Below are 27,360 nucleotides of genomic sequence, written 5' to 3'. Positions count from 1 at the left end.
CTGCTATGGACTGTTTCTTCTCTGCCAGGCCTCTCAGACATGCCACCTCGTCTTGCAGCCAGTCAACTGTGGAATGAAACCTCTACAAACTGTGAGCTGAAATAAACATTTCCTCCTTAACATGTGAGTGTCGAGTATTTTGTCCCAGCAACAAGAGAGCAGCTAAGATAGTATCTTCATAAGGCATAATATTAATATAGTTTTATCCAACAGGGCATGGTAAATAGGTCTGATTCCCCTTCCTCAATCTCCCACTACCCTGATACCATGTGCCTTCTCTATGCAGGGTCCTGTGTGCTAAGTCTTTAGGAAAGATCTTAAATCTGCACAGACTAGGAGGGAAAATCTCTGGTTTTTGTACCTTTTGTACTCTCTTTAGAAGAATAATGCTTTGTCCACTTCCTGCTACCTTCAGATCTGTGAATCCTGCTCTAAAATGATATTATTAATCTCCCTAAAAGCAAAGCTATTGTTTGTGGTTTCTGAGAGCCAAGAACAAGTTTATGGTTAGGATTATAATAAATCCAAACAATTTTTAATAGACTTAGAAGGTTAGAGCTAAAGGAAACCCATGTATCATTTAATTAGTCCCTTCTTGTTTTACTTTGCCCTAAATGTGTAGGAAAAAAGATAGCTCTCACGGAAACATTTTGAGGAGGAAGCTTAACCTCATTCTTCCCAGAGAAGGAAACGTAAGTACAGCACTCATCCTCTGCTTTGCTTTGCTGTTTGCTTGAGTGACCTGAGCAACTCACTGAAACTCTAAGTCACTCAATTTGTGCCATCTATAAAATAGGAATATCTGATTCATGCTGTGCATAATGATTTTGAAACAATATTTTAATGTAAAAGTTATGGTTTATGTAATTGCAAAGTTAATTCTGCCTCTGGCCTAGAGCAAAACACATAGCAATTATATAAAACACAGCTTTTACATTGCTTATTGGCTAAATGATTATAACATGCATACAACAAGATAAATAATATTTCTATTCCTCTATGGTCAGATATAAGAAAAGCTTATTATTCCTCGTGGTACGGAGATTCCCGTGGTCCTGCTGGCTTGGTTTCCAACAGTCCTTTCTGTTGATGTGTCTTATTGTTGGATGCTCAGTTATTTGCAGAGATTTTTAGGAAAGAAATTTTGCTGTGTACTCTAAATTCCCTGGAAACCCAGTTTATTTTGTCAGCAAAATTAAAAATTAATTTTTATGTTTTTAGTGGGCTCTGCAGACCTATTTTATATCTGTGGGGAATTTTTAAGGTCTAATTTTTTAAGGTCAAGAACTACGGGAAAGGAAGTTGAACAAACTGAGCAAAAGCCAAGCCCTCAGGCCTCCATCCCCTCCTTTCTGGGGACCCCAGTGGCGACTTGGTCTTTACCCCCTGAGGGTGCCAGGGCTTCTTCCCACTCCTCTCCAGCCTGTGCCCACTTCCCGTGAATCATGAGGTTGCCCATGCTTGGCCCAAACCTGCCAGTTTTCCTTCTCTTTTCCCCAAGTCTATAGTAAAAGCCATAATAACTTTACTTCCTTGTTGTTTTATTTATGGCAGACCTTCATCACCTTTTCTCTAAGATGGAATTCCGACCGCCATCATCAAAGCTGTAGCAAGGCCTGAGTCTCTAACTCCTAAACCTAGCTTTGAAATCTGCCCTGTCTCTAGGCAGAGAGAAGATCTGGCTTGTGCTGCTCTTACAAAAGCAGACTGCTCCTTTGGGTTCCGTGCCTTGCTCTCCGCTGTCTACACAGCCAGGGAGCAGAGTATCATGATTGCAAAGCAGGGACTCCGTTCAGACCGCCAACCTCTGCCACTTATTAACTGTGTGAATGTGAGCACATTATTTAGGCACTCATCAGGCTGATAACACCACCTTTGTAAACGTAGCATATTTCAAATAAAATGGTCTATGAGAATCGTTCAGCCGAAGATCCAACACTCAACAAAGAAAAACTATTATCGTTGTCGTAGTTATGGATGACTCCAGGGTATTTAAAAGGTGTTGCTATTGTGCTTGTTGTTGTTAAACAAAAGACAATTTTTCCCCTTAGGGTAATAAATATATTTACTGACCATAGTATGAGTCAGTGGAAAAGTTATGCAAGATAAGTTCATTTGCGAGCAGGGGGCCTCCAACAGGGAATTGTGCTGAAAAAGTGAGCCGAGTTCCAGAAGTGGCAGAAGAATCTGAGAAAACGCTGCCCCAACTCTAGACCTATTTGGAGGGTGTTACCCATGAAAAAGCAGGGACTGTACCTCAGTCCTGTGATGGGAAAGGCCCTGCAGATGCCGCACCGAACGGGGTGAGTGACCATTTCTGTGGCTGACAGTCGATAGCAGGTTGGGAGCCACAGGAGGATGAGAGGCTCGGACTGTACCCAAGACAGGAATTTCTCCTCTTTGATTCCTGGGCTCACCACCTGAAAAATGACGGCAAGCTAAAAGGTGGTTTTAGGCATGACTGTGTATTTTTACCTTCTTTTTTTGGGCTCTGTTTCTATCTGTTCGGCCAGAGAAGTTTATCACGTGAAAAGTTGGAGGCAAATTTACCTCCCAAGTAAGGTTGTCTGCCCCGTTGTGTGGAGTCTGGTTTGAATAAGTCGCAAACTCCTCGAGTCTGCCTGCCCCAGATCCCAGCGACGCCGCCGCCGCCTCACTCACCCCTTGGAAACAGCTGCGGACAGCGCTGTTCACCGAGCTCAGCGTGCGACTCTCGCCCACAACAGTTGGGATCTGCAAAAGGGAACCTCACCTCAGTAGCTCGAAAGTCCAAGAAAATGTGGCCACCTGAATGGACGCACTTAAGAGACAGTACTGAACCCAGGGTCACCGTATTGGGTTCCCAAGACTGGAAGAGCTACACCAGTCCAAGCAAGAAGAAGAAATTTGCAGTTTTATGCAATGTTCAAGTTGAAGCAATGAATGAATGAGGGAAAAAAGAGGAAGAAGGGAAATGAGGGAACAAAGTCTGGTGATTGGGGCAATAAAAGATGACTTCTGTTGATTTACTTCTTGTGATCTGATTTTAGTTTTTCTTTGCCCTATTTACCTATGAAATGCAAATCATAATAACACTGCATTCAAGTTCGTAATGGTTTTAAGGAAAAGCTTTGCCAGTGTTTTCACATCATATCATTTTAACACATGTTATCCTATGAGATGCTCATCTTTATCATTGTTAAACTAAGAGGGTGACAAGAAATGAAATCTCTGTGTCAAAGCACTATCTGCATCCCTGTGTTCGTTGCTGCATTATTCATAATAGCCAAGATATGCAAATGACCTAAGTGTCCATGGACACTGAGGAATACAGGAAATGTGGCATCTATAAACTGGAATACTATGCAGGCTTTAAAAAGAAGAAAATCCTCTCACTTGCTACAGGATAAACCTAGAAAACAATATGCTAAGTGAAATCAGCCAGACACAGGAAGATAAATATTGCATGACATTCCTTATATGGGGAATCTAAAAAGCTGGACTCAGAAGCAGAGAGTAGAAAGGGGGGCATGTCACGGAGTTAGAGGTCAGTAGGGGAAAGAAGACATGTTGGTCAAGAGCACAAAATTCCAGTTACTGTATACAATGAATAAATTCTGGGGATCTGTGAATGTGATAGTTAACTTATCCTATCAACTCGAGTAAGAAATGCCCAGCTACATGCAGCATAGTTCTAGATGGGATTTACGAAGACAGAAGACCCAGCCTGGGTGTGAGTAGCACCAACCAGTAGCCTTAAGTCTGAGTCGGCTAGAAGGGAAATGAAGAAGGAATGCTCACTTCTGTTTGTTTGGAGGAGCTCCAGTCTTCACCTTCACCTTGGACATGGTCTCCTAGCTTCCAGTGCAGGCCCTTCGGCCTTCTTATAAGGACTGGCTCGGGCACTACAAAGCCCAGGCCTTCGACCTGTGGCAGATTTGGGAGGAGATCCACACTGAATGTGGGTGGGACCATCTACTCGGCTGAGGCCCGGATGGAGGAAACTTGAAAGCATGGGCACTCTTGGCACCTCCTTCCCTCTGTCCGTGCCTTCCTGCACTGTGACCTGAGAGGTCTCCCTCCGCCACATCCATCCGCCATAGTGTTTCTACCCTGGCGCCAGTCGACCATGGCTGAAGCTTCTGAAAGCATGATCCAAAATAAATCTCTCTCTTAGTTGTTTTTGTCACTTATTTTGTTGCAGTGACACAAAGCCAGTGCAAGATCTAATGCAGAGCGCAGTGACTATCATTCCTAATACTATGTTGTTCATTGGACATGTGATAGGAGAGCTGATTGCAGGTATTCTTGCCGCCCCTCCACTCACACGCACAAACAGCCACTGTGGGAGCGATGGATTGTGTGCCTGTGGTGATCACTACACAGTGCATAGTTATGTCATTTTTCCTTTTTCAGATGGGGCCTGCCACATTGTCCAGTCTGGCCTCCAGCTCCTGGGCCCAGGTCATTCTCCTGCCTCGGCTTTCTGAGTAGCTGAGATGACGGGTGTGCACCACCACGTGCTGCTGAAATCTTGACTATGTATAGTTTTCATTTTGTTAATTAAATATTTTTTAAAGAATCAATGAACAGGGTGAGTGTATATATATGTGTGTGTGTGTGTGTATGTACACTGTATATAAAACAGTTTGTATAGTTGGGACATTTATTTTTATAAAATATGCAATATTTTTAAATAAAAATGATATATAAAAAAGAATCAATAAACCATGGGATGATTCAGACTTGACGTTTCCCTCAAGGTGAAAAAAAAAATTAACTACATAACTTGGGTTTCACTCCAGAACTCCTTACTCTTTGTTGAGAGATTTTCACAAAGCTTTATAGTACTCAACATGATAGATATTCTAATGCCCCACTCAGTCATGTTCATCTTTCAACCTAGTCACCAGAAGGACTGTAACTAAGGGAGTAAGGGCCTTTGGTGACTGCCAAGATGGGCAGGGTGGATTGGTTCTGAGGTCATCTGTATGCACAGATGTGTGTATTGTTGCCTCCACTTGTTCCCATTTTGTCAGGAGTCCTAATTCACATTTGACATCCTCTACAGTACAGATGTTAGAAGGAGTGGCTGTATGTCCAGGAGGAATCTCAGAGACTCCCCTGCAAGTTCATCAACTCCAAGAAACACTCTTCTAATCAGGAAAGTGGTACTTGGAACCTTTTCGCTGACAATTAGCCAGGCAGAAGTCAACAAACACGTGCACAACAGTGACAAGACAGTTTTGTTTATACATTAAATTGATAAGAACCCCATCAGCGGTCAAATGTTTGTAACTACACAGTATGTTATTAGCCTTTGTCTGAAAAAAATAACTCATTGCTCATCCTTTGGCTTCCCAGTGTTGATGAACTAACTGGACCATTTATCGAGACTGGTGTTAATTCAGCATCCACACTTCTCTGTTGTCCTTGAGCCCTGGGAAAGGAGTTTCACTTCATTTGTAAAATAAGGGAGGTGGATAATGAGATCGGCTTGCCAGCTCTGTGATTCTAGCATTCATGAAAAGAAAATTCTCTCTGTAGTGTGTTTTAGTGTACATTTTTGCTTTTAAGTGTGTGCACAGTGATTTCACAGATTAAATGCCCGTTTGACTAATTTCCTGCAGGTGTTATATGGAAGAATCAAATGTGACTAGATGGCATGGTGACTCAGACAGAGTGGCACTTGAAAGAACAATTAGGATTCTAGAGGTAGGGATTGAATCACATAGTGTAGTCTGGAATGTTTTACCAGAATTCATCTCTGTGTCTCTTTGGAAGTTAATTGAGTGACAATTTGTTATGCAAATCTCCATTTTCCTAATAGCTTTCTCAGGAGCAAACTAATATGTGTAGGATGGGGGGACACACTACAGAATCTGTCGCTGCAGTAACTCAAGAACCTTAGCTGAATTCAGAACAAGGGCAGACGCTGGGGGGGTCTGTTAGCCTGGTGCTAGTCTGCAGATACAGGTAGTAGTCAGGGGAGCAGCATAAGAAATTCTAGAGGAAGAGGAATATGTCCCCTAGCTCATCATCCTAATCTTACACAGATGGGTGAAGAGATTCCACTACCCTCCCTAGCTCTCCATCTCCTGGAGTTCTGAGATAGTTGGAGAAGGACATCTGCTATGATGGCTTTCTGAGATAAATGCTGTTGCAACCACAAGAACAGCTTGAAAGTCTCTATACCTGATACTTTAGCATTGTAAAAAACTTAAAAGTCACCATGTTATTTGCATAATACGAGCATCTTGAAGAAAGGACAAGGAGAGTGGAGTAAGGTGGCAAAATAGGACTTTCAGCAATTGCCCCCTGCAGAATCATCAATTAGAACACTATATGTGCATGTAATTGCTTTATCAAGAGCTAAAGACACCAGGGGAAGATCACAGCGCATGGTTATACCTTAATAATAAGAAAAGAACTATTGAAGAAGGCAGGGAGAACAGCTTTATATTACTTGTGTTATCCCTTCCTCAACCAAAAGTGGAACAGTGCTAAGAGAATTACTACTTGCTTGGGGAAAAGAGAAGAAAGCAAATGTAGTACTTTGCATAGAACCCCAATGCTAGACTCACCACAGTAAAATCCAGCATCAGGAGGAACTCCATGGTGCATAACTCTAGGTTGATATCTAACAGCTGAACCTTAAGACCCTTAAGACCCATTCCAGGCCAGATGAGAGTCCATCACTCCTGAAAGATGATCTCAAGTTAGCCTGGATCACTGCTGGCCAAATCAGTGACCTTGAGCTCCAAATAAACCAGCAGTAGGCAGGCCTTCACAGATAGTGGCTTGGATTCCACAGACAACTTTTCCAGAATTTCTAGATGGGCTTATACTTACAGATCATTTCCAGACAAAGGTAGACTGCAGACTTGAGTAAGTACTACCTGCCTATTTCTACAGTGTGCAGACATCAACACATGACCACAGGATCAAAAATAACAACAGAAACATGACACCACTAACCAGACAAAATAGGTGCCAGTGATTGATTCTAAAGATGGATCTATACGAATTGCATGACAAAGAACACAAAAAAATTCATTTTAAAGAAATTTGGCAAACTTCAAGAAAATCTAAAGAAACAGTTCATAAATTTATCAGAGAAATTGAAATGATAAAAACAATTAGAAATGCTAGAGTATACAAATACAATGAAAAAAATGTATGAACTCAAAGACAAGTTGCTTAAAAATATACTGATAGAACAGAAAAGAAAAAACAATGAAAAGGATGAAGAAAGCTTGAAGAATTTATGAGACAGCAACAAAAAAAAGCACAAGCCATTGATACTGATTTTCAAGATGGACTAGAAAGAGACTAAAAGATAGAAAGATTACTTAAAGAAATAAATAACAAAAACTTTCCAAACCTGAAGAAAGATAAATACACAGAACTAAGAGAGTAAAAAGTCTCTATTTGGTTTCAATCCAAATAAGATTACCCCATGACATACATGGTCTTCTCTTCCTTCAGAGCCCACATCCAGATTCAACCAACTATGGATAAAAGCATTTGAAAAAACATTTCATTTCTACTGAACATGCAAGGACTTTTTTCTCATAATTATCAATTAAATAATACAACATAAAAAAGACAATTATTCACATAGCATTTATAATTTAGTAGGTCTAATGAGTAACCTAGAGGTAATTTAAATGTATGGAAGGATGTGTATAGATTATATGAAAGTACTTGCTATTTAAACAAAGGACTTGAGCACCCATGGATTTTGGTATCTGCAGTGGGCATGTACATCAATTCTGGGTGGATCTTGAGGGACAGTTGTACTTTAATTAAACTACCAAAAACAAAGATAAAGAGTGTGTCCTGAAAGCAGCTGAAGACAAGAAGGAAATAATATACAAAGAGAATTCCAATGTGCCTAGTGGCAGATTTCTCAGCAGAATCTTTCCAGCCAGGAGAGGATGGGGTGTTGTATTTAAAAGTACTGAAAGGAAAGAGCTGTGTGTTGTTTTTTTTTTTTTAAAGTATCAACCAAGGATACTGCACGCATCAAACTGTCCCTCAGAAAAAAAGAAGAAATAAAAATTTTCTCAAACAAAAGCTGAGGGAGTTCATCACCATCAGACTTGTCTTATATGAAATGATAAAGGGAATTTTTAAACTGAAAGAGAAGAATGTTAATGAGTAAAATGAAAACATCTGAAAATATGAAACTAACTGGTAAAATATGAACAAAGTCAAATTCAGAATACTCTTATACTGTAATGGTGATATGTAAATCACACATCATTAGCAGGAGTTTTAAGAGGCAAGACTAATAAAATAATAATCACTACAATAATTTATCAAGGGATATAAAACATAAAGAGATGTAAATTGTGATCTCAAAATTCCAAATGCAAGGAGTGGAGTTAACATATGGAGAGCTTGTTTATTTTTTCAAAATTAAATGATTATCATCTTAAAATAACCTATTACAAGTATATTTTGAAAAAAAGTTTTCTGGTCTTTTTGAGATGAGATTTTGCTATGCAGTTCAGGCTGGTCTCAAACTCACAGTGATCCTCGTGCTCAGCCTCCTGCGTGTTGGGATTACAGGTGTGCACCACTACACCAGTCTACATTTTTGTAAGCCTTAAATTAACCATAAGCACAAATCTATAATGGACACACTAAGGATTTTTTTTTAAAAAAATAAGGAATTGAAACATACTACTAAAGAAAGTTACTTAACCAGAAAGGAAGAAGTAAGAGAATAGAAAAAGGAAAACAGTATCTACCAAAAAAATTAACAAAATAACAGTAGTTAGTCCTTGTCTATCAATAATCATCTAGAATGTAAATAGGTTAGATTCTCCAACTAAAAAATAGAGTGGCAGAATGGGTAAAACAAGATTCAACACTATGCTATCCACCAGAGATTCACTATACATGTAAGGACACACATAGTCTGACAGTGAAGGACTGTTAAGAAAAAATTCCATGTAAATAGAAATGAAAAGGAAGGAGGAGTAACTGAACTTATATTATGTAAAAAAGACTGTAAATCAAAAACTGTAAAAGACAAAGAAGGTCATTATATAAAATAAGATGTCAATTCAGTAAGAGGGTGTACCATTGTAAATATACAGGCACCTAGCCCTGGACTACCAAGACATATGAAGCTAACACCAGCAGACTTGAGGAGATAAGCTGCAATAGAATAGTATTAGAGGATCGCCATACCAGACTTTCAACAATGGCTGAATGTCAGATCACTCAGAAAAAAAAAAAAACAACAAAAAAATCAGATTTATTTCCCCCCGTAATTCCTTCTGTTTTGCGGCACTGAGGGTGAAACCCTGGGTCCAGTATGCTAAACATATGTTCTACTGCTGAGCTATCCTTCCAGCCTTGACCATTGGGTTAAAATTGCATTCTAGACCAATGGACACGATAGATATTTCCAAAACAGTCAATCCAACAATTGTACTCTGTTCATGAGAATGTAAACTAGTACAGCCATCATGGAAACAGTTGGGATATTTCTCAAAATATGAAAAATAGAACCACCATCTGATCTAACCTGATACAGATCCAAAGGAAAGCAAATGATATGTTGAGGAGCTATCTACACCTCTATGTTTAGTGCAGCGTGCTTCACAATAGCTAAGCTATGGAAGCAGCGTGTGTCTGTCCACAGAGTTGTTAAAGAAAGTGTGGTACATACACACAATGGACTACTATTTGGCCTCAGCCAAGAAGGAAATCTTGTCATTTGTAACAATGTGGATGAGCCTAGAGGATATAACGTTAGATGAATAACCCAGGCACAGACAGACGAACACCATGTGACTTCACTCGTATGTGGAATCTACAAACATTGATTCACAGGAGTCCAGAGTAGAATGGTGGTTATCAGAGACTGGCATAGTTATGGGGAGGGAAGGCAGTGGGGGTGTAGATCAAATATTTTATAATTATTTTTAGGTAGAAGAAATAATGTCAAGATTTTTACTATGCAGCATAGTGACTAGAGTTAATGATGATATATTGTATTGTGGAAAAATGGTAGGAAGTATTTAGCACTGTTACTAAAAAAAGAAAATGACTAGATGAGGTAATGAATTTGCTTACTAGCTAGATTTAACTATTTCATAAAGCATGTTTATGTAAAATAGTCTGTTGTACATGATAAATACCTGTCATTTAAAAATATAAGAAATATGAACAACTTGAAATTTGCTTGGAATTTCCAGAATAAGTTAAATATCAATTACTGTAATAAACACAACATAAAATATTAATCTTATGAAATAACAAAAGCAAAGGTAAATTTGACATGTTTTTCTCCTGTTACCCTATCATGACTATTCCCAGTTGAGAAAAGTTGGCTCAGGCCCAGGGGAAAAATGACAGTTTCCATGGTTTCACAGCACAGAAAATGAACTATGAGGATTTTACCAAGGCTGGAAGAAAAATAGAGATGTCTTTCAAACAAAGCTGAAGGCATAGTGCGGCAGTAATCACTTACACACAAGGAAATCTGGAATTTGCAGAGGCTCTTGCTTGGATGTATTGTTTCATATCAGCTTTACACTGAAAATAACTCTAAGGGGGTCAGATTCCCTTGCCTGATAAGTGTAAAAACAGTATCAAATTTGTGCATTCCTAAAACTGGGAAACGATGGGAATCTTGGTTTTGGTACTCTGTGCTGTGCTTCACGCATTCACTAAGCATTTGTTGAAGGGCTTTTAAAGGCAATGGATATAAACATGGATGAAGTACAATCCTTGGCTTTTCAGGCGGGTGGGGAAGCAGCCAGTAAAACCTGACAAATTCTGTAGCAAAGTCATACCTAAGGAGCTCAGCTTTGAGTGAGGTGGGGACTAATGTTTGAATGAGCTTGAAAGATGAACAGTATTTGTTAGGGAAAGGAGGGGCGGTTACAGTGCAGGTGGATGAACCGCAGAACCCAGGGATAGAGAACAGTGCGCATCAGGCACATTAGGGACTTCGTTAAAAGGGCATGCAGCGTGCAAGGAAAAGTGAACATTTGGACAAAGTAAAAGAGATTCCTGGTTATCTTTCCAGGGCTGCTTATCTGAACCTACAGAGACAGCACCTCATGGTCCTTAACTAGGTATTTTACAACTCTATAGGACTTACAAAAAACTGATAGCAATGCAAATAATTCCTGTCTATGGACATTAAGTAAATCTAGTTCTGGTTGAGGGAAAATATTCTCCTCTCCCCAAAAGTAGGCTTTGCATCCATCTGCAAGTTTATTTTAACATTCCCAATCCTGTTGTTTGTCTGTTCTTTGTTTCCCCCCACTTTTCAACTAGCTGTGTCATTTTACAGGTACTTGCTTTTAATTAATGAATAAAGAAGATTTTTTGGACTCCCTTTATATTTGTATGAGAATTGTGAGATCACCTCTTTTTAAAAGGAGAAGGATTAGGTCAAACTGCAAAAGCTTTTTTTTTGTGATGCTAAGGAGTTTAGGCTTTCTCCTAAAGACATGACTAGCCAGTGAAGAATTTTAGGGATGGCATGTGCTGTAGCTTGGACCTAAAAGTCCTTCAAAGGCTTTGTGTGCAGCATGGTGCTATTGGGAAGTTATGGGAATTGTTATGGTTTGTGTCTGGACGTCCCTACAAAGCCTCATGCCCTCACTTGGGCTTCTAGAATTTGTGAGTGATTCATCGTCCAGTGCTGGGATTATGGATGTGAGTGCTACACCCACCCTAGGGCAGGCAGCCCTCATACAATATAAGGGACAGAAAGTCTTCTCACTCCTCCATTTTTGCTCTGTTGCTTTTGCTGTCTTCTGCTACCATGAAGGGTTGCCCCTCTGCCTTGTGCCTCCCTGCCTGTGGAGCCAGCTGATTATGGACTGAAATCTTCACAAACTGGGAGCTAAATAAATCTTTCCCCCTTCAACCTTGGGTGTTGAGTATTTTTTTTTTTATTTTAAAAAGAATTTTAAAAAAAAGAGCAATAGCAAACTGCCAACAATGTAGACAAAAACAAAACAAAGCAAAAACAATGATACAGGGTTTCAGAACAAAATGTTAAGGATTAACAGTGATTGTTATATTATGTATTTCTATCTTTATCAGAGTTAATTAGATTACCAATGTAAGAATGCAAGATTAATCAAACCATTAAAGAGAATAAAAGATAAAAGCAAAAAAATTGTAAGCGATACAGAGTTTCACCAAACAAGAAGATAGGAATTCAACAATGGTTGTTATGTTGCATATTGTTGTCTTCAAATTAGTTGTTCAGATTACCAAATATAAGCATGCAAAATTGGTCAATAAATAAATAAATAAAACATTAACTGTTCCTTTCAATAAACCATTAGACATCAGCAGTACAGTCATCCCAGCCACCCTGCTGTATATATATATATTTTCTTTCTTTCTTTCTTTCTTTCTTTCTTTCTTTCTTTCTTTCTTTCTTTCTTTCTTTCTTTCCTTCTCTCCTTTCCCTAATCCCAGTTGTTTCCTCTTTTGAGCAATTTCTTTCCCTTTCACAATATCTATTGTACATTTTGGGTTCCACTTACTCTTTCAAGTTCTTACACAAAGGAGACAACATGATGTTTACACATACGGGGTCGATTTATTTCACTTATTAGTATTTGCATTTACCTATAAAAGCCTCAAGTTTATCTTTTTTTATAGCTGAGTAATACTCCATTGTATAAAAATACCATAACTCGGCATCTGAGATGAATACACACTTCTCAGATGAAGAAATACTAAAGGTGAATAAATATATGAAAAAATGTTCAACATCATTGGTTATCCAAGAAATGCAAATTAAAACATGCTGAGATTCCATCTCACCCCAGAAAGAATGTCTATCATTAAGAAACCAACCAATAACAAATGCTGGAGGGGCTGTGGGGGAAAAGGAACCCTTCTCCACTGCCCATGGGAGTGTAGACTGGTGAAACCATCGTGGCAATCATTTTGGAATTCCTTACAAAACTGGGATTAGAGGTCCCACTTAACCTAGCTATTCCCCTTCTAGGTATTTTTCCAGAAGAATTAATAACATCATACCACAGCGCTATAGGTGCACCCATGTTTATAGCAGCACAGTCTGTCATAGCTAAATCTTGGAAAAACCCAAATGCCCATCAACTGAGGAATGGATAAAAAAGGGTGCTGAGTTTTTTCTCTCAGCAAGGAGGGGGAAGTAACCAACACAGGAATGTTAAGAGGTAGACTGGTGGGAGGCTTTAGGTTGCTTGGGGTGTGCCCTGGAAGTGGACTGTGAAACCCTGGTCTCTGCTTTTTCCTGTGCTTTTCATCACCCTAAAGTAGTCACCAGCTTTCTCTATCATGTGTTCCCAGCACGATTTTCGGCTTTGCCATGTCTAGAAACAGTGGGGCCAACTGAACATGAACAGAAGCTTCCAAAACCCTGGGCCAAAATAAACATTTCCTCTTTTTAAGTCAATTATCTCAGTTCTTTTATTACGGTAATGAAAAGCTCATTAACGCAAGCTGACATTTACATTTTGAAAAGGTCACTGACTCAGCGCAGAGGAAGAGATAGATATGGGAAGGTTTAAGGTGGAGAAAGCAGTTAGGATGAAATTGTAGTAGATCTTGCTAAAGTAAATGCAGTCTGTCCTCAGAAAATAGCTGTGCCTACAAGGTTGCATGGAGAGTTATATAAGGGTAGAACTGACATTGTAAAAACTAGGCTTTTTAAGTATTAAGAATTTACCTGCTGTAGATCTGTTAGTAAGTTTCTCAGAATCCTCCGAGTGATTCTAGTCCCGGATTCATTACCTCCCTTGTTATTTTCTGCATAGAGCTGAAAAAGAGCTAGGCACATAAGAGGGGAAAGACATATTTAAATTGAATACTCATATCTTTGAGGGGAGTGTGCTTTGAATTAAGTTTTTGTGGATATGAAGAGAAGACAGCATTATATTCTTGATTATTTGCTTACTCTTTTGAAGGTCTCCCTATCTAGGTAACTGGATAACTACCAAAACCCACTCACATTTCAACCTCTTGATAATTTAAGATCATGAGGTTGGTGAACAGCAATGTGAGAATCATCTTAGTTCTTAATGAATAATGATTAACAGTGTCTGCATAATCCCTAAACAATCAAGTGTCAAGAGCAAACAGAGAATATACACAAGATCTTAACAAATTCCACATTCTCTCAATCTTTACCATTTTTCTTAAATACAACAAGCCTGTCATACTGAGTACATGTTAAAGAACAAGAGTCACATGACAACAATACAGGAGTGGCTGGAGAAGTTAATACCTTGGAGAGGGTGGCAGGGTCACTATACTTCAGAACACACTGAACTCCTGTACTTTACCTCTGTACTTTGTCAGAGGGCTGTCCCCTGAGAGTGCAATGAGGGCCGCGGCTACGGGCAGAAGCTTGAGAACACCCACTCCTGTGCTGCATGGGAACAAATCACAGAGACAAGAAAGGGAAGTGCAGGGTTATTCTACGAGAAATTGATTATAAAAACCAGAACTACTAATGGACACTTCTTACACAGTGTTATATATTCTAGCTTTTCATGGCTTTTTATTTCCTATAGGTAGATTTGACAGAATGAACCACTGAATTCAAATGTTTCACTATTCATTCATTCATCCACTCAACAAATATTTCTGGATGTCTCTCCGTGCTATTCATTGTGCTGGGGACTATGGTTGTATGCTTCACCCCGTCCCAATGGAACAGGCAGTCTCAGGACTCAGGTGCCTGAAAACCAAACAACAAAGGTAAGGACCAAAATAAGCAAAGATGACAACAAAATAAATAAACAAAACCTCTGCTAGTTCACAGGCTCTAGCTCAGAACCTGATCTTCCTTTGCCCACTTGCTCTCTCGTTTACAAACCCGCAGGACATTTTATCAAAGGCAGGAGGGTTGTTAGAGGAAGGCACAATAGCTGAAATGATACTCAAAAGCTTAATGCTGAAAGAGGCAAAAATCAAGAAAGAAATCACCCTGACAGTCTCTTTCTATATTATGCATACAGTTAAAAAGTAAATCACAAACTAGAAAAGAAAATAACCATAAGAAATTTGCTGTGATTCAAAACGGTGCTTGCCTGGGATGTGGGCTTATGGGTAACGTTTTTTATTTATTCTATTGCTCTGCTTTCCAAACACTTCACATTGATTACAATTTTTTAAAAGTTCACTCTAAAGCATGAGGTCGATCAAATCAAGATTACATAAGGTAAACCAAACTGAGGTGAGGCAGAGAAGTATAAAAAGCTATAGCTCAGCGAAACATAACCTACTCCCCCATACAAACTCATGCATGTGTGCACTCTGACTGGCAAAGCCACTCACTCAGAAACACATGTAATTAACTCTTTTCCACGGTCTAAATTAGTTTGTAGGCTGGTCATCCATGCACTGGCTGTTCAACCTTATTCCAGCTAAAAACCAAACCAAAATAGTAACTGATAATGAGTCACAAAGAAATATACTCCTAGGGAGTTGAAACAAAGAGTAATTTTCTATATATATATAATTGCCCTTGAAAAAGGTGTGCATACTTCTCTAGAGGGGAAATGAGTTTGTATAATAGAAAAGAGTAATGTGGAGGGCTATTCTCCCCTTTCTAATGTGTCCTTTATATTAGTGACACTGATAAGCATGCGCTTCTCTGTTCTGGTCCTGAATGAGTAATACTTTTATGGAAAACAAGCAAGCAAATAAAGATGGCTTCTTGTACAGCGAACCTCAGGCAAACATTAGCACTAAGTGGCCAGGAACCAGTGATGACTCAGCATTGCCCTCGAGGTCACCATGTGACATGTCCTCCTCACCTGTCAAACATGGCCATGAGGAGGCTCAAAGTGAGTTCCGAAGCTCTGGGCTGTGCCTGCCCCCGTGTCTCCACCCTGGCTCTCTGAAACAGCTCCTGGAGGGCCCGAAAAAGCTGCGGCACAGAAAGGGAGTGCGCACTGGCCTTCCAGACACGTGGATGGAGTAGGACCTCCTGAACCAGGGTGCTGCTGACCAAGTCCACTGTAGGAAGCAGATGGAGAATTGAGCCTTCAAATAAAGCACATGGCTTCCAGTATTTAAGTAAGAACAGATGATGCCTGCTATGTTCCTTAAAGGGAATTGATTATGACCACTATACGGACACATAATTGTTGTGTGTAATTCAGGTATTACTATTCTGATGGTCAATTTTATTTTGGAAAACTGTTCTTTGAGCTAATAAAGCATAGTCAAAACTTTATTACCAGTGTAATGTCCAGAATTTCATTTTGTAGAATGAAGTTAAAAAGGAACAGAAGTGAGAAACTTGAAAAAAAACAACAACAAAAAAAAAAAAAAACAAAACGCTTCTAAGTAAGCTAAGACCCTGTGGTGATAATTGGGAAAAAAATCTTTTATCTTATGCATTACCTTTCATGTTCAACTCATCTCTTCTGTCTGCAGCCTAGCTTCAGAAGAGGATAGCACGTTAGGATGTTAATTTCCATAGTTAGAATCGCCAGTGATCTTCGTAAAAAGTAGTTGCTGAATTATCAGACTGTTTAGGTACTACTCTTTCCTTAGAAATATCACTTTAAAAAACCTTGGTTCCATCAATAGTATGATCTAGAGAAGGCAGCTAATAACAACTAGAGCTGTTTACAAGAATAGTTTATTTCATATATATATAAAACTTCACATCTTCTAAGAAATTGTACAAGGCAATGAACAGAAAGAAGAATGAAATGGAGCCTACCCTATAGTTTCTCATGGAAAGAGGATGACAGATAAAATTAATAAACACCCCAAATCATCTGAGAGGTGGGGATGTCAAGAAACCGAAGCAGCTGGCATTTAAAATGCCTCAGCCTGTGAAATGATAAAACCCAGCGCTTCTCTCCGCTTCGTAAATCACCCTCGCAGATAAGGATGCTAGCAAGTATAATAAAATTTTTATTTGTTCTCTGATATTGCTTTTAAGGGGAGAGCCTAAGGAACAGAGGAGGAGGTTTTAGGAACGAGGCTTAAATAAAACCTGGCCGCAGGTGGCCGAAGCTGTAAACTTTTATCATTATTTGATCTCAAATCCTATCACCTGGGCTTGGAATTCTGCGTGCAGGCGTTTTTGTCTTCTGCTGAGATTCTGTGTGACAGGAAGACAGATAATGGTGCTGCCCGTTAATCTCACCGCTAGATTTCCTCAGCGATATTCTCCAGGTCGCGCTGCTTGGTACTTATGAGACATCGTTTGGGACTTTTTGTTTTGTTTTAAAATGTTTGACTATTTTTTCTAGGTAGAATTTTCAACCACTGACTCTTAACCACTGTTGTTAATATTTCTCACGACTATTATACTTGCTGTTTCTGATGCCAGGGATAACAAAAATGTACAAATTTAAAACTTTACATTTTCCAATTGTGTCATTCTATATTTTTAGGCATTAATGATGGAGGCCCTTTGCTTTCTTTAAAGGGAGAAAATCTTCATCAAAATAGCATGATTGGGGGTAACGGTGTGTGTGTGTGTGTGTGTGTGTGTGTGTGTGTGTGTGTGTGTGTGTGTTTTACTAGCAAGCGAACCCAGGGTCTTTGCATTGAACTCTATCCCCAGCCCTTATTTTTTGTTTTGAGACAGAGTCTGACTAAGTCGCTAAGGTGCCCAGGCTGGGCTCATGCTGGCAATCCTCCTGCCTCTCCTGGAATAGGTTTTTAATGGGCATGTTCTGTATTTTATTTACCCCCAGAATAAAAAAAAAAAATAGTTATAGTTGAGTTTATTGGTCTAGAGTACTGACTTTAAATATTTTTGTAAAGCCCCAAATTCCTTCCTCAGAGGAAGCTGGTATAGAAACACAGTGTGGGAAATGGGGAAATACAGAGTAGTTCTTGTGGAGGGTGGGATCTGAGGCTTCTGCCTGCCTCCACCCTTCCACCTTGCTGACCTGTTGTTCCTACCTCACATCATGTACACTTTTTGCAGCACAGTTTGAAAACCATCTGTCTTTATAACTCATTAGGTAGAGGGAAAAATGTAAAAATTACAAAAATTGGAAATTACATATATATTAACTTCTTTTAAGTCTGCTATAAATGTCAGAAATTATTTCACATGAAGTGCTTTTTTAATTCAGTAAAGAACATGAATAATTAATAACTTTAGATGTATTGAGTACTTGAATTTATTTCATTTTGGAGAATTTCTACTGGGAATTTTCCCAGGTACTATATTTTACCTAGAAAACAGTAGAAGAAAAGAAAGTGATGGTATGCAATCAGATATAAATTTAATTCAAAAGGGCAGTTCTCAGAATTCTCTAAATGATTTTAAAATTCATGGCCTAAATATCTTTTATTTAAACCTACCTTCGTTTGGTCAGCTATAGATAGGAAGTACAATTTGAACATTCAATTTGAAATTTTAATTTTTAATTTTTTAACTTAAATCTGTGAGTACAGATTCTTAACTTACTTTTTTGGTAATTTTACTTTACACTGATATTAGTACCCTGAAAGGAAAAGCCAAAAAACAAAAATGTTTCTAGATGCCAAATAGAAAAAATTAAAAAATTAAATCCTCATCCACAGTCATTTCCTATTGTGAGTCATAAAGCACATAATGACAGCCTCCACACAGCCTCCCAACACACCCCTCAGCCCCTGTTACAAATGAGCTCAGTGCAGAGATCCAGCCTTCTAGAACCCAGCAGCTCCCCGCGTGGGGATGGAGAAGTTCTGGTTTCTGTGTGAATCTTACAGCGCACATCATCACAGTCAGGTACTTCAACAGTTTCAAGAGCACTTGTACTTACACTGGCATAGAGTTTGCACTGATCGTAATTTGAAGGCTGTTCTGTAAATGGAATTCTCACTACTATGAGGAGTGTCTGTAAAGAAAATATAAAATAATATGGGTAAGGGATTGTCTTATTATATAAATCCCACGTCCTAAAAGAAAATCTTAAAGATCGTGTAGCCCCCAGTGAAGATGGAGCGCTTTCTTTTCTATCCACAAAAAATAGTGTAATAATATACTTGTGGTCTCCTAGGGCTGGAAGTGACCCTAAGAGTACCCTTTGAATCTATCAAATAGAGGAGTTCACCAAAAACTGCAGAGTCCTCCTGCATCCATCTTTTCCAATACTGCAAAAAACTGTAGACTATAACTGTAGACTTTGCTAGTATATTCCAGTCTTATGTGTATACATATATTTATGAATGTGTGAAAAAGACCCAAAAGCTGTGCAAAATTTTAATTAACTCTTAGGACATAATCCTGATATGATTCCAGGTCTTTCAAACATAGCAGATATAAATCATGACTCTTGTGGGTTTTAACTATTAAGGATACCCACCTCATTAACAAATACTGAAACTGTTGGTGATTTTGATTATTTTTTACTTATCACCATTATCTAAATTGTCTGTAAAGGATATTTATTATTTTTATAATAAAAAATTATTAGTATATATTTTAAAATTTAAAATAATTGCCTTTATTTTTTATTTCAAAGAGAAAAAATAAAATTTCAAAACAATAATAGGAGGGTAACAATGGTTAATATATTGTATATTGTTATCTTTAAATTAGTTATTCAGAGTACAAGATACCAGCATTTAATTGTCTAAACAATAGTAGCACAAACTTTTCTTTTCAATGAACTAAGAGAAATTAGTAGTATAACTATATTAACTATCATATATTCCTTCTTTTCTCCATTCCCTCATCCCAGTTTCTCTTTTCTTTTGAAATGTCTTCCCATTTTACAACATCTACTGTGTATTTTGGATCTTATTTACTCTTTCAACTTCTAACACTAGGGAGACAATACAATGTTTACACATATGCATCTGGTTTATTTCACTTATGAGTATGGTCTTGAGTTGCATCCATACTTTTTTCCAGTGAGTATGTCTGGCACTTTTGTCAGACATAAGGTGGCTGAATACATCAGGAGTTGTTTCTGCTGCTTCACATCTGTTTCATTAATCTTCATATCTGGTTTTTTTTTTTTTTTTGCCAGTACTTTGCTGTTTATGTCACAGTACTACTACTAGGTAGTAGTATAATTTCAAGTAAGGTATTGTGATGCCCCCCGCCTTGCCTCTGTTGCCCAAAATTGCCTTTACTATTCTAGGTCTCTTCTGGGTTTTTTTTGTTTGTTTGTTTTGTTTTTTTGGGGTTTTTTTTTTTTTTTGGTTTTTGGTTTTTTCCATTACCAGGAATTGAACTCACGACCTTGCGCTTGCCAGGCAGGTGCTATGCAGCTGAGCTAAACCCCCAGCCCCTCTAGGTCTCTTCCGGTTTCAAATGAATTTTAGGATTTTTTTCTCTAATTTTGTGAGATATGCTGTTAGAATTTTGATGGGAATTAAGTTAAATCTGTATAACAGTTTTGGAGGTATGGCCTTGTTCACTATATTTGTTCTTTCTACTGAAGAGCAAGGGGAATCTTTCCATTTTCTGATATCCTCTTCAATCTCCTTTTGCAGAGTACTGTAGTTTTCAAGGTAGAGTTATTCTACATTCTTTGTTAAATTTTTTTTGTTTTTGTTTTTGAGACAGGTCTCACTATGAAGTTCAGGCTGGCCTTGAGCTCACTTTGTAGCCCAGGCTGGTCTCAAACTGACAACAATCCTCCTGCCTCAGCCTCCCAAGTGCTGGGATTACAAGTGTGCACCAACACACCTGGCTCACTTTCTTTGTTAGATTGATTCCTATATATTTCATCTTTTTGGATGCTATTGTGAAAGGTGTTGTTTCCCTAATTTCTCACTCAGTGGGCTTATTATTCACGTATGGGAAGGAAACTGATTTTTAGTGTTGACTTGTATCCAGTTAGTTACTGAATTTGCTTATTAAATTAGCAGTGTTTCAATGGAGTTTTGGGGATCTGCTATATAGAGTATCATGTCATCTGCAAATAATGATAATTTAACATCTTCATTTCCTATCATCATTCCTTTTATTTCTTTCTCTTGTCTAACTGCTCTGGCTAAAGTTTCCAGGACTATGTTTAATAAGAGTGGAGACAGTGGACATTCTTGTCTTGTTCCTGATTTTATACAGAAAGGTTTCAGTTTGTGTCCATTTAGTATGATGTTGGCTGTTGGTTTGTCATAGGTGGCTTTAATCAGGTTGAGATAAAGACCATCTATTGAAATTTTTTGTAGGGTTTTTATCATGAATGAGTGCTGAACTTTGTCAAAAGTTTTTTGTGTATCTATTGAGATGATCATATGTGTTTTGTCTTTGGCTCTGTTAATATGGTGTATTACATTTGTTTGTTTTTGTTTTTGTTTTTGTTTTTTTCTGGTACTGCGAATCAAACTCAAGACCTTGCGCTTGCCAGGCAGGTGCTGTGCAGCTGAGCTAAATCCCCGGCCTCTACATTTGTTGATTTACATATGTTGGACCATTCCTGCATCCCTGGGATGAATCCCACTTGGTCATGGTATATAATCTTCTCAATGTTTGCTACATTCTGTTTGCTGGTATCTTAATGAGGAATTTTGCATCTATGTTCATTAGAGAGATTGGCCTGTAGTTCTCTTTCTTACCTTGGTCCTTTTCTGATTTTGGTAACAGGATAATGCTTGTCTCCAGGAATGAATTTGGGAGTATTTCTTCCCTTTCAATTTTGTTAAATAGTTTGAGAAATAGTGGTGTCAGATCATCTCTATATTTCTTGTAGAACTCATCAGTAAATCCATCAGGACCTGGGCTTGTCTTTGTTGATAGGTTTTTAACTACATCTTTGATTTCATTGATTAATATTGTTTATTTAGGATTTTTATATCTTCTTGATTCAGCTTTGGTAATTCACATATACCTAGAATTCTGTCCATTTCTTCTGTATTTTTGATCTTAGTAGAATACAAGTTTTCAACATCGGTATGGATGATATTCTGGATTTCTGCAGGGTCCATTGGGATTTCACCCTTTTCATTCCTAATTGCATGGATTTAAGTCTTTTCTTTCCTTTTTTGGATAAGCTTAGATAAGGGTTTGTTAATCTTTCAAAGAACTGACTCTTCTATTCATTCAGTCTTTGTATTGTTTTCCTAGTCTCCAGTGCATTAATTTCTGCTCTGAACTTTATAATTTTCCCCCTCATACAAGCTTTTGGCTTAGCTTGTTCTTTTTTTTTATAGAAGTTTGAGGTTCACCATTAATTTGTGCTTGCTCTGTTTTCCTGATGTGGACCTTTACTGCTGTAAATTTCCCTTCCAGAACTGCTTCCATTGTGCCCCAGAAGTTCTGATATGTTGTACTGTCATTATCATGTAATTGTAGAGACTGTCTCATTTCTTCAATTTCATCTATGACCCATTGATTGTTCAGGAGGGTGCTATTTAATTTCCATATGTTTATGAAGTTCTTGTGGTTTCTTTCGGGATGTATTTCCAATTTCACAGCGCTATGGTCTGATAATATGCACTGGATAATTTCAATTCCTTTGTACTTACTTAAGCATGTTCTATGAGCTACAATGTGGTCTACTTTGGAGAACATCTGTGTGAAGCTGAGAAGAACATGTATTCTGATGTTGTGCGGTTGAATACTCTGAAGACATCTACTAAGTCCATTTGTTCAAAAGTTTGGTTCAATTCTAATATTTCATTGATTTTTTGTCTAGCTGATCTGTCTTTTTGTGACAGTGGGGTATTGAGATCCCCCAATATAATTGTATTAGTGTTTATTTGATGTTTTTGTGTCCATTAATATTTGCTTTATATATTTGGGTGCACCGGTATTTATTACATATATATTTATGATTGTTATCTCTTCCTCTTACATTTTTTTTGTTTGTTTTTTTTCCAGTACCAGGAATTGAACTCACTATATTGAGTTCGATTGTGCTTGCCAGGCCGGCACTGTGCTGCTGGGCTAAATCCCCAGCCCTCTCTTCCTCTTGGATTGTTCCCTTGACAAGGAGGTAGTGACCTTTGTTGTCTCTCTTAATCAGTCTTGGCTTGAAATTCACTTTGTCTGCAATAGACTAGGTACCCCTATTTTTTCCTGGGTTTCTGTCACATGGAGCACTGTTTTCCATCCTTTGACTTTCAGTCTATGAATTTCTTTTTTAATTAAATGAGTTTCTTGTATACAGAACATCATTGGATTTTGCTTCTTGATCCATTCTGCCAGTCTGTGTCTTTTGATTGGTGAATGGAGACCATTTACATTGATGATTATAACTGATATAGATTGACTTATCATTGTCTTGTTATTTTCCTATTATTGGCTCCCCCTCTTTTTTCCTCCCTCTGTTTAATTGTTTGCCTTGCTGGTGGATTCCTTCTGTTGGGGTTCAGGGAGTTGTAGTCCTTGTTATCTCTTTCTAGAATGTCCTTCAAAACATTTTGGAGTGCTTGATAGTTGTGTTTGGCATTTTTTTGCAAGGGGAAACAATATAATACTGGACACATATTCTATAATATTATTCATAATAGTCACCCAAAGTATCATATACAAGAGAGTACAGGAAATCTGTCCACACCCTAAAGACCCAAGAATCCAACTGATGACCTGGATCCCACGATAATGTCCTGCATGAGTTCAGCTGAAGACCTGGGGCCTATAACAATGTCTCCCACGAGTCCAACTGGAGGCCTAGAGCCCATGATAATGTCTCATGCAGGTCTGTTTCATGTATCTGTGCTAGGAAGGGCCCAAGGGTCAGTGGTGGAATCTCGAAAGTGTGTGAAAGTATGTGCCAGTAGGATGAAGGAACTGTGCTAGCAGGCTAGGGGATCTACACTGGAACCAGGAAGTGATGCTCAAAATAAGAACCGCAGCTCCCCCAGAAAGTACCACAGCCATACTCAGCAACAGTGAGGTCCCGAGCTTCTCCGAGGTTCAGGACACCTGAGTTCTGAACAGGAAAGCCAAAACAACAAGCTTCTCCACTTCTCTCCACTTCCAACAGGCTCCTGACAGCTTCTACCAGTTCCCAACAACCTTCCTCAGTTCCCAACAGCCTAGCTTCTCCAGTTCTGCCTCTCATGCTGCTGGCAACAATCCTCAGGTAGGCCTCCCACAACCAGCACCATGCTAGTTAAGTTCAGCTGGGTGTTACAATTTGACCACCAGTTGTCAATCCACCAGAGTGGTCATAAATTTCCTTAAATATTCTTTGTCATGGAAATATCTTATTTCTCCATTTTGAAGGATCATTTAATGAGGTACATCAATCTGGCTTGAAGGTTGTTTTCCTTTAAAATTTAAAATACTTTGCTCCAAGCTCTCCTTGCCTTGAGAGTTGGTGCTGAGAAGTCAGCTGTGACTCTGATGAGCTTTCCTTTATAAGTGACTTGTTTCTTTTTCCCTAACAGCTTTTATGATTCTATTCTTGTGTTGGATTTTTGGAATCTTGACTATGATATGCCTGGCTGTAGATTTTTTTTATCCTGGCTGACAGGAGTTCTATATGCCTCATTTACTATATGTCAAATTCTTTTTCTCTACCAGGGAAGTTTTCTACCATGATGTCTGTGAACAGTTTTTTTTTTTTTTTTTTTAATATCATTTGCACTATTGTGGCTTTTTCATGGACTCCAATCAATCTAAAGTTATTCTTCTTTTCCTCATCAGCAACTACTAGATTGATTTCACATGGTCCCTTGCTATTTTTACAAAATCTTTCTTGTCATGATTGCTAACTGCAAGGCTGTCTTCTATATCTGAAATCCTGTCCTCACATTGGCTTAATCTGCTGTGGATACTTTGAATGGAATTTTTATTTTCCTAGATATCTGCTTGAATTTACCATTTTTTTTCATATGTGATCATTCATAGCTTCCATAATTTTCTTAAACTCCTCTATTTTTTCTCTGTGTCTCCTCTAGAGTTACTAAGCATGGGTTTCCTTGTGAACACAATCTCTGCAGTTATATGCAAAGAAATTATTTCTGATTTGATTTTTCTCTAGAGCCTCATTCAACTGCTTTGGTGTTACCACTTCAGAGAGGACAGATGGGTGGCCTTTGGATTGTCCCACCTCATTGCCTTCTACATTTGCCTTTGGTGAACTGGATATCTGGGGTTGCATCTTGTTTCTAATTTTCTTTTCTTTAGTTTAATTGCTGGGGTGATGCTTGTAAATTGCCTATGGTGGGTTGCTTTATTGCTAGTATTTATAACCCTTAGGAAACAAGTATTTCTCCAAGGTATCCTCCAGGTGTAGCTGATTTTTAGGTTTTGCAAGATCTTACCTCTTGAATTTGTTGGGGATGAGAAGTTGCAGACTTCTTGGCCCATCTCCTGGTGCTTTGGCACTGTGTCATAGTATTTTCTGTGACCCTTAGTCAATCTCAGTCTTGGAATACCAGGAAGAACAGCTGTTTAGAACAATCATGTCACTTTTGGTTATAGTGGTACCATCATTAATGACAATAGAATCAAACACAGCATAGAAAATGACAAACTGAGATAACCATTAATTTGCCCCCTTTAACTGTATGACCTAGATTTGTGGTTATGTAACAAAATCTAAAACAATTCAGAAAATTATATGCAGTATACAAGCCCTCAATATGTCAATTTTGCCCTCAGGGATTAAAATTTAAAATGAGTTTGGGAGAAAGTAGAGAAGTGGAAGAAGAGGAAGAGATTAGAAGTCAGGCTGGGGGACAAAGACAGAATCACACTAACTTTGGGAAACTGGTGTAGGAGACTGGAAGGAAAGAGAAAAGGAAGAGATAAAAACAACAGAACAGCACCACAACCACAAAGAGCCCAGAAACCACGTTCATGCTTATATAAAAACAAGATCAAACAATGAAGGAGAAAAAAACCAAAACCAAAAACAAAACCACCACCACCACAACAACAACAACAAAAACCAAAGAGAGAGAGAGAAAAAAAAGAAGTCCACTTATAGGTATGTCGGCTATCACTGGAGACAGAGTCCTGATCTGGGTTGATTTATCCCAGAAAGCTAGCGTAGCTTTTTGGCAGGGTGGTGTATAATCTCAGTGAGCCTACACCTTCTGGCTAAGAGCAGACTCATTGGGCCTGCAGTTGCCTGCACACCTCTGAGGGCTGGAGCCCACCTGTGAACTGCTAGATGGAGCCAGCAGCTGCTCTGAGTTCTGAGATCACTTGAGCCCTTCTCCAAATGGCTCCTGGCCAATCACTCTTTTGCACAGGATGACTGAGTCCTCAGCACTCACTGCCATCTAATGCAGTCCTTCATGTCCACTGCTCCCCTCCACTGCTGCCTGTCTCTGTAGAGGCCTATGAGGTCACCAGCAGACACCACGTGTCCACAGATTTGAACTGCTCCTTTTGCACAATGAGTTTTGTCATAGAGAAAAGACACTGATGGCTGCCAACTTCTTCTTCACTGAAGTTTCTCTCTTCACTTTCTCCATGTGCTTCAATTTTTGCTTCAGATCCTTCCTGGGTCCAGGGAATCCACTTTCCTCCTTCCTCTCATCCTCATGCTGCTGTATTCCAGCATCTGGATGGTGACTCTCAGAGAGGCTTTTCTCTGCTGCCTACCACTCTGCCACCTTGGTGCTCAATGAATAGTTGCCTTCCACTTTATATTTGCACGTCCTCAAATTTGTCCCATGGAGTCTTTCTCACCTTCTTGGGTCTTGTTCTTTCCACTTGGGCAGATCTACCCTCTCAGGCCTAATTATAATGTCCGTGTGCCAGTGCCAGGTATCTGGGACCTGGCCAAGACCCCCAACTTCCTGTATAAGGGGTACGGTAAAAAGCAGTATAACTTATTTTGAGGTTGACATCACTGCAGCAATGGTGAGCATTTCTGAACTCTCACCAGGTGCCACATGTGTATTTGCACTTTTCACAGTGAAAAGAGGACGAGCTCAGGAGCCAGCCATGTCTAGTTCTACGGCTTCCTTCCTGTCTCCTTCAGGGTAATTTAGTTTTTAATTTGTAGTTTCTTCATCAGATAAATAAGCGTTATAATACAAAAGGATTTACATGACTAGAATAAGAACACGTAGGTAATATACTTCTTAAATTGTTTCTCTGACTTTCCTTGAGGACCTACGATTTAAATTTGTTATATCCATCCTCCAAATTTGGTTTTTATTTTGTTTAAGAGACATGTAACAATGTCATGTCTTGTGGCTGTTTTATAACAGTTATTTGCTGTCTAAGACTGAAATGATCAGTCTTCATATCTAGGAAAACTGAAAACTACAGAGTAGATCACCCCATTCATTCATATCATCTTTAGTGTCACCAGTAAAGCTTTGCAAGGTCTTAATGTTAGTTGTTTAGTTAACTTTAGGTGCTTCGAGTTTCCTATTCTAACTGATTATTGTTGATGTAAAGCAGTGGTCTTCAAAATATGGCTCCTGAGACAGGGCATCAGTATCACCTGGGCACTTGTTAGAAATGCATATTCTAACAAAAATGCACCAAGTCTTCAACTT

At 38.7% G+C, this 27,360-nt stretch overlaps 1 protein-coding gene across 1 annotated transcript in view; it reads right to left on the bottom strand.

Annotated features, from left to right (window-relative positions):
• Dytn (dystrotelin) overlaps window positions 1-27,360 on the bottom strand; it is a 62,539-nt gene that overhangs the window by 26,179 nt on the left and 9,000 nt on the right. The window contains 6 exon segments of the mRNA XM_013520662.1: window positions 2,257-2,420; window positions 2,662-2,733; window positions 13,691-13,791; window positions 14,307-14,392; window positions 15,786-15,987; window positions 18,756-18,830. Coding sequence (XP_013376116.1) covers window positions 2,257-2,420; window positions 2,662-2,733; window positions 13,691-13,791; window positions 14,307-14,392; window positions 15,786-15,987; window positions 18,756-18,830 — 700 coding nt within the window.

Source organism: Chinchilla lanigera, unplaced genomic scaffold (genome assembly GCF_000276665.1).
Source record: "Chinchilla lanigera isolate Chin_1 unplaced genomic scaffold, ChiLan1.0 scaffold00056, whole genome shotgun sequence".
NCBI lineage: Eukaryota > Metazoa > Chordata > Mammalia > Rodentia > Chinchillidae > Chinchilla > Chinchilla lanigera.
This window is presented reverse-complemented; position numbering and strand designations above follow the sequence as displayed.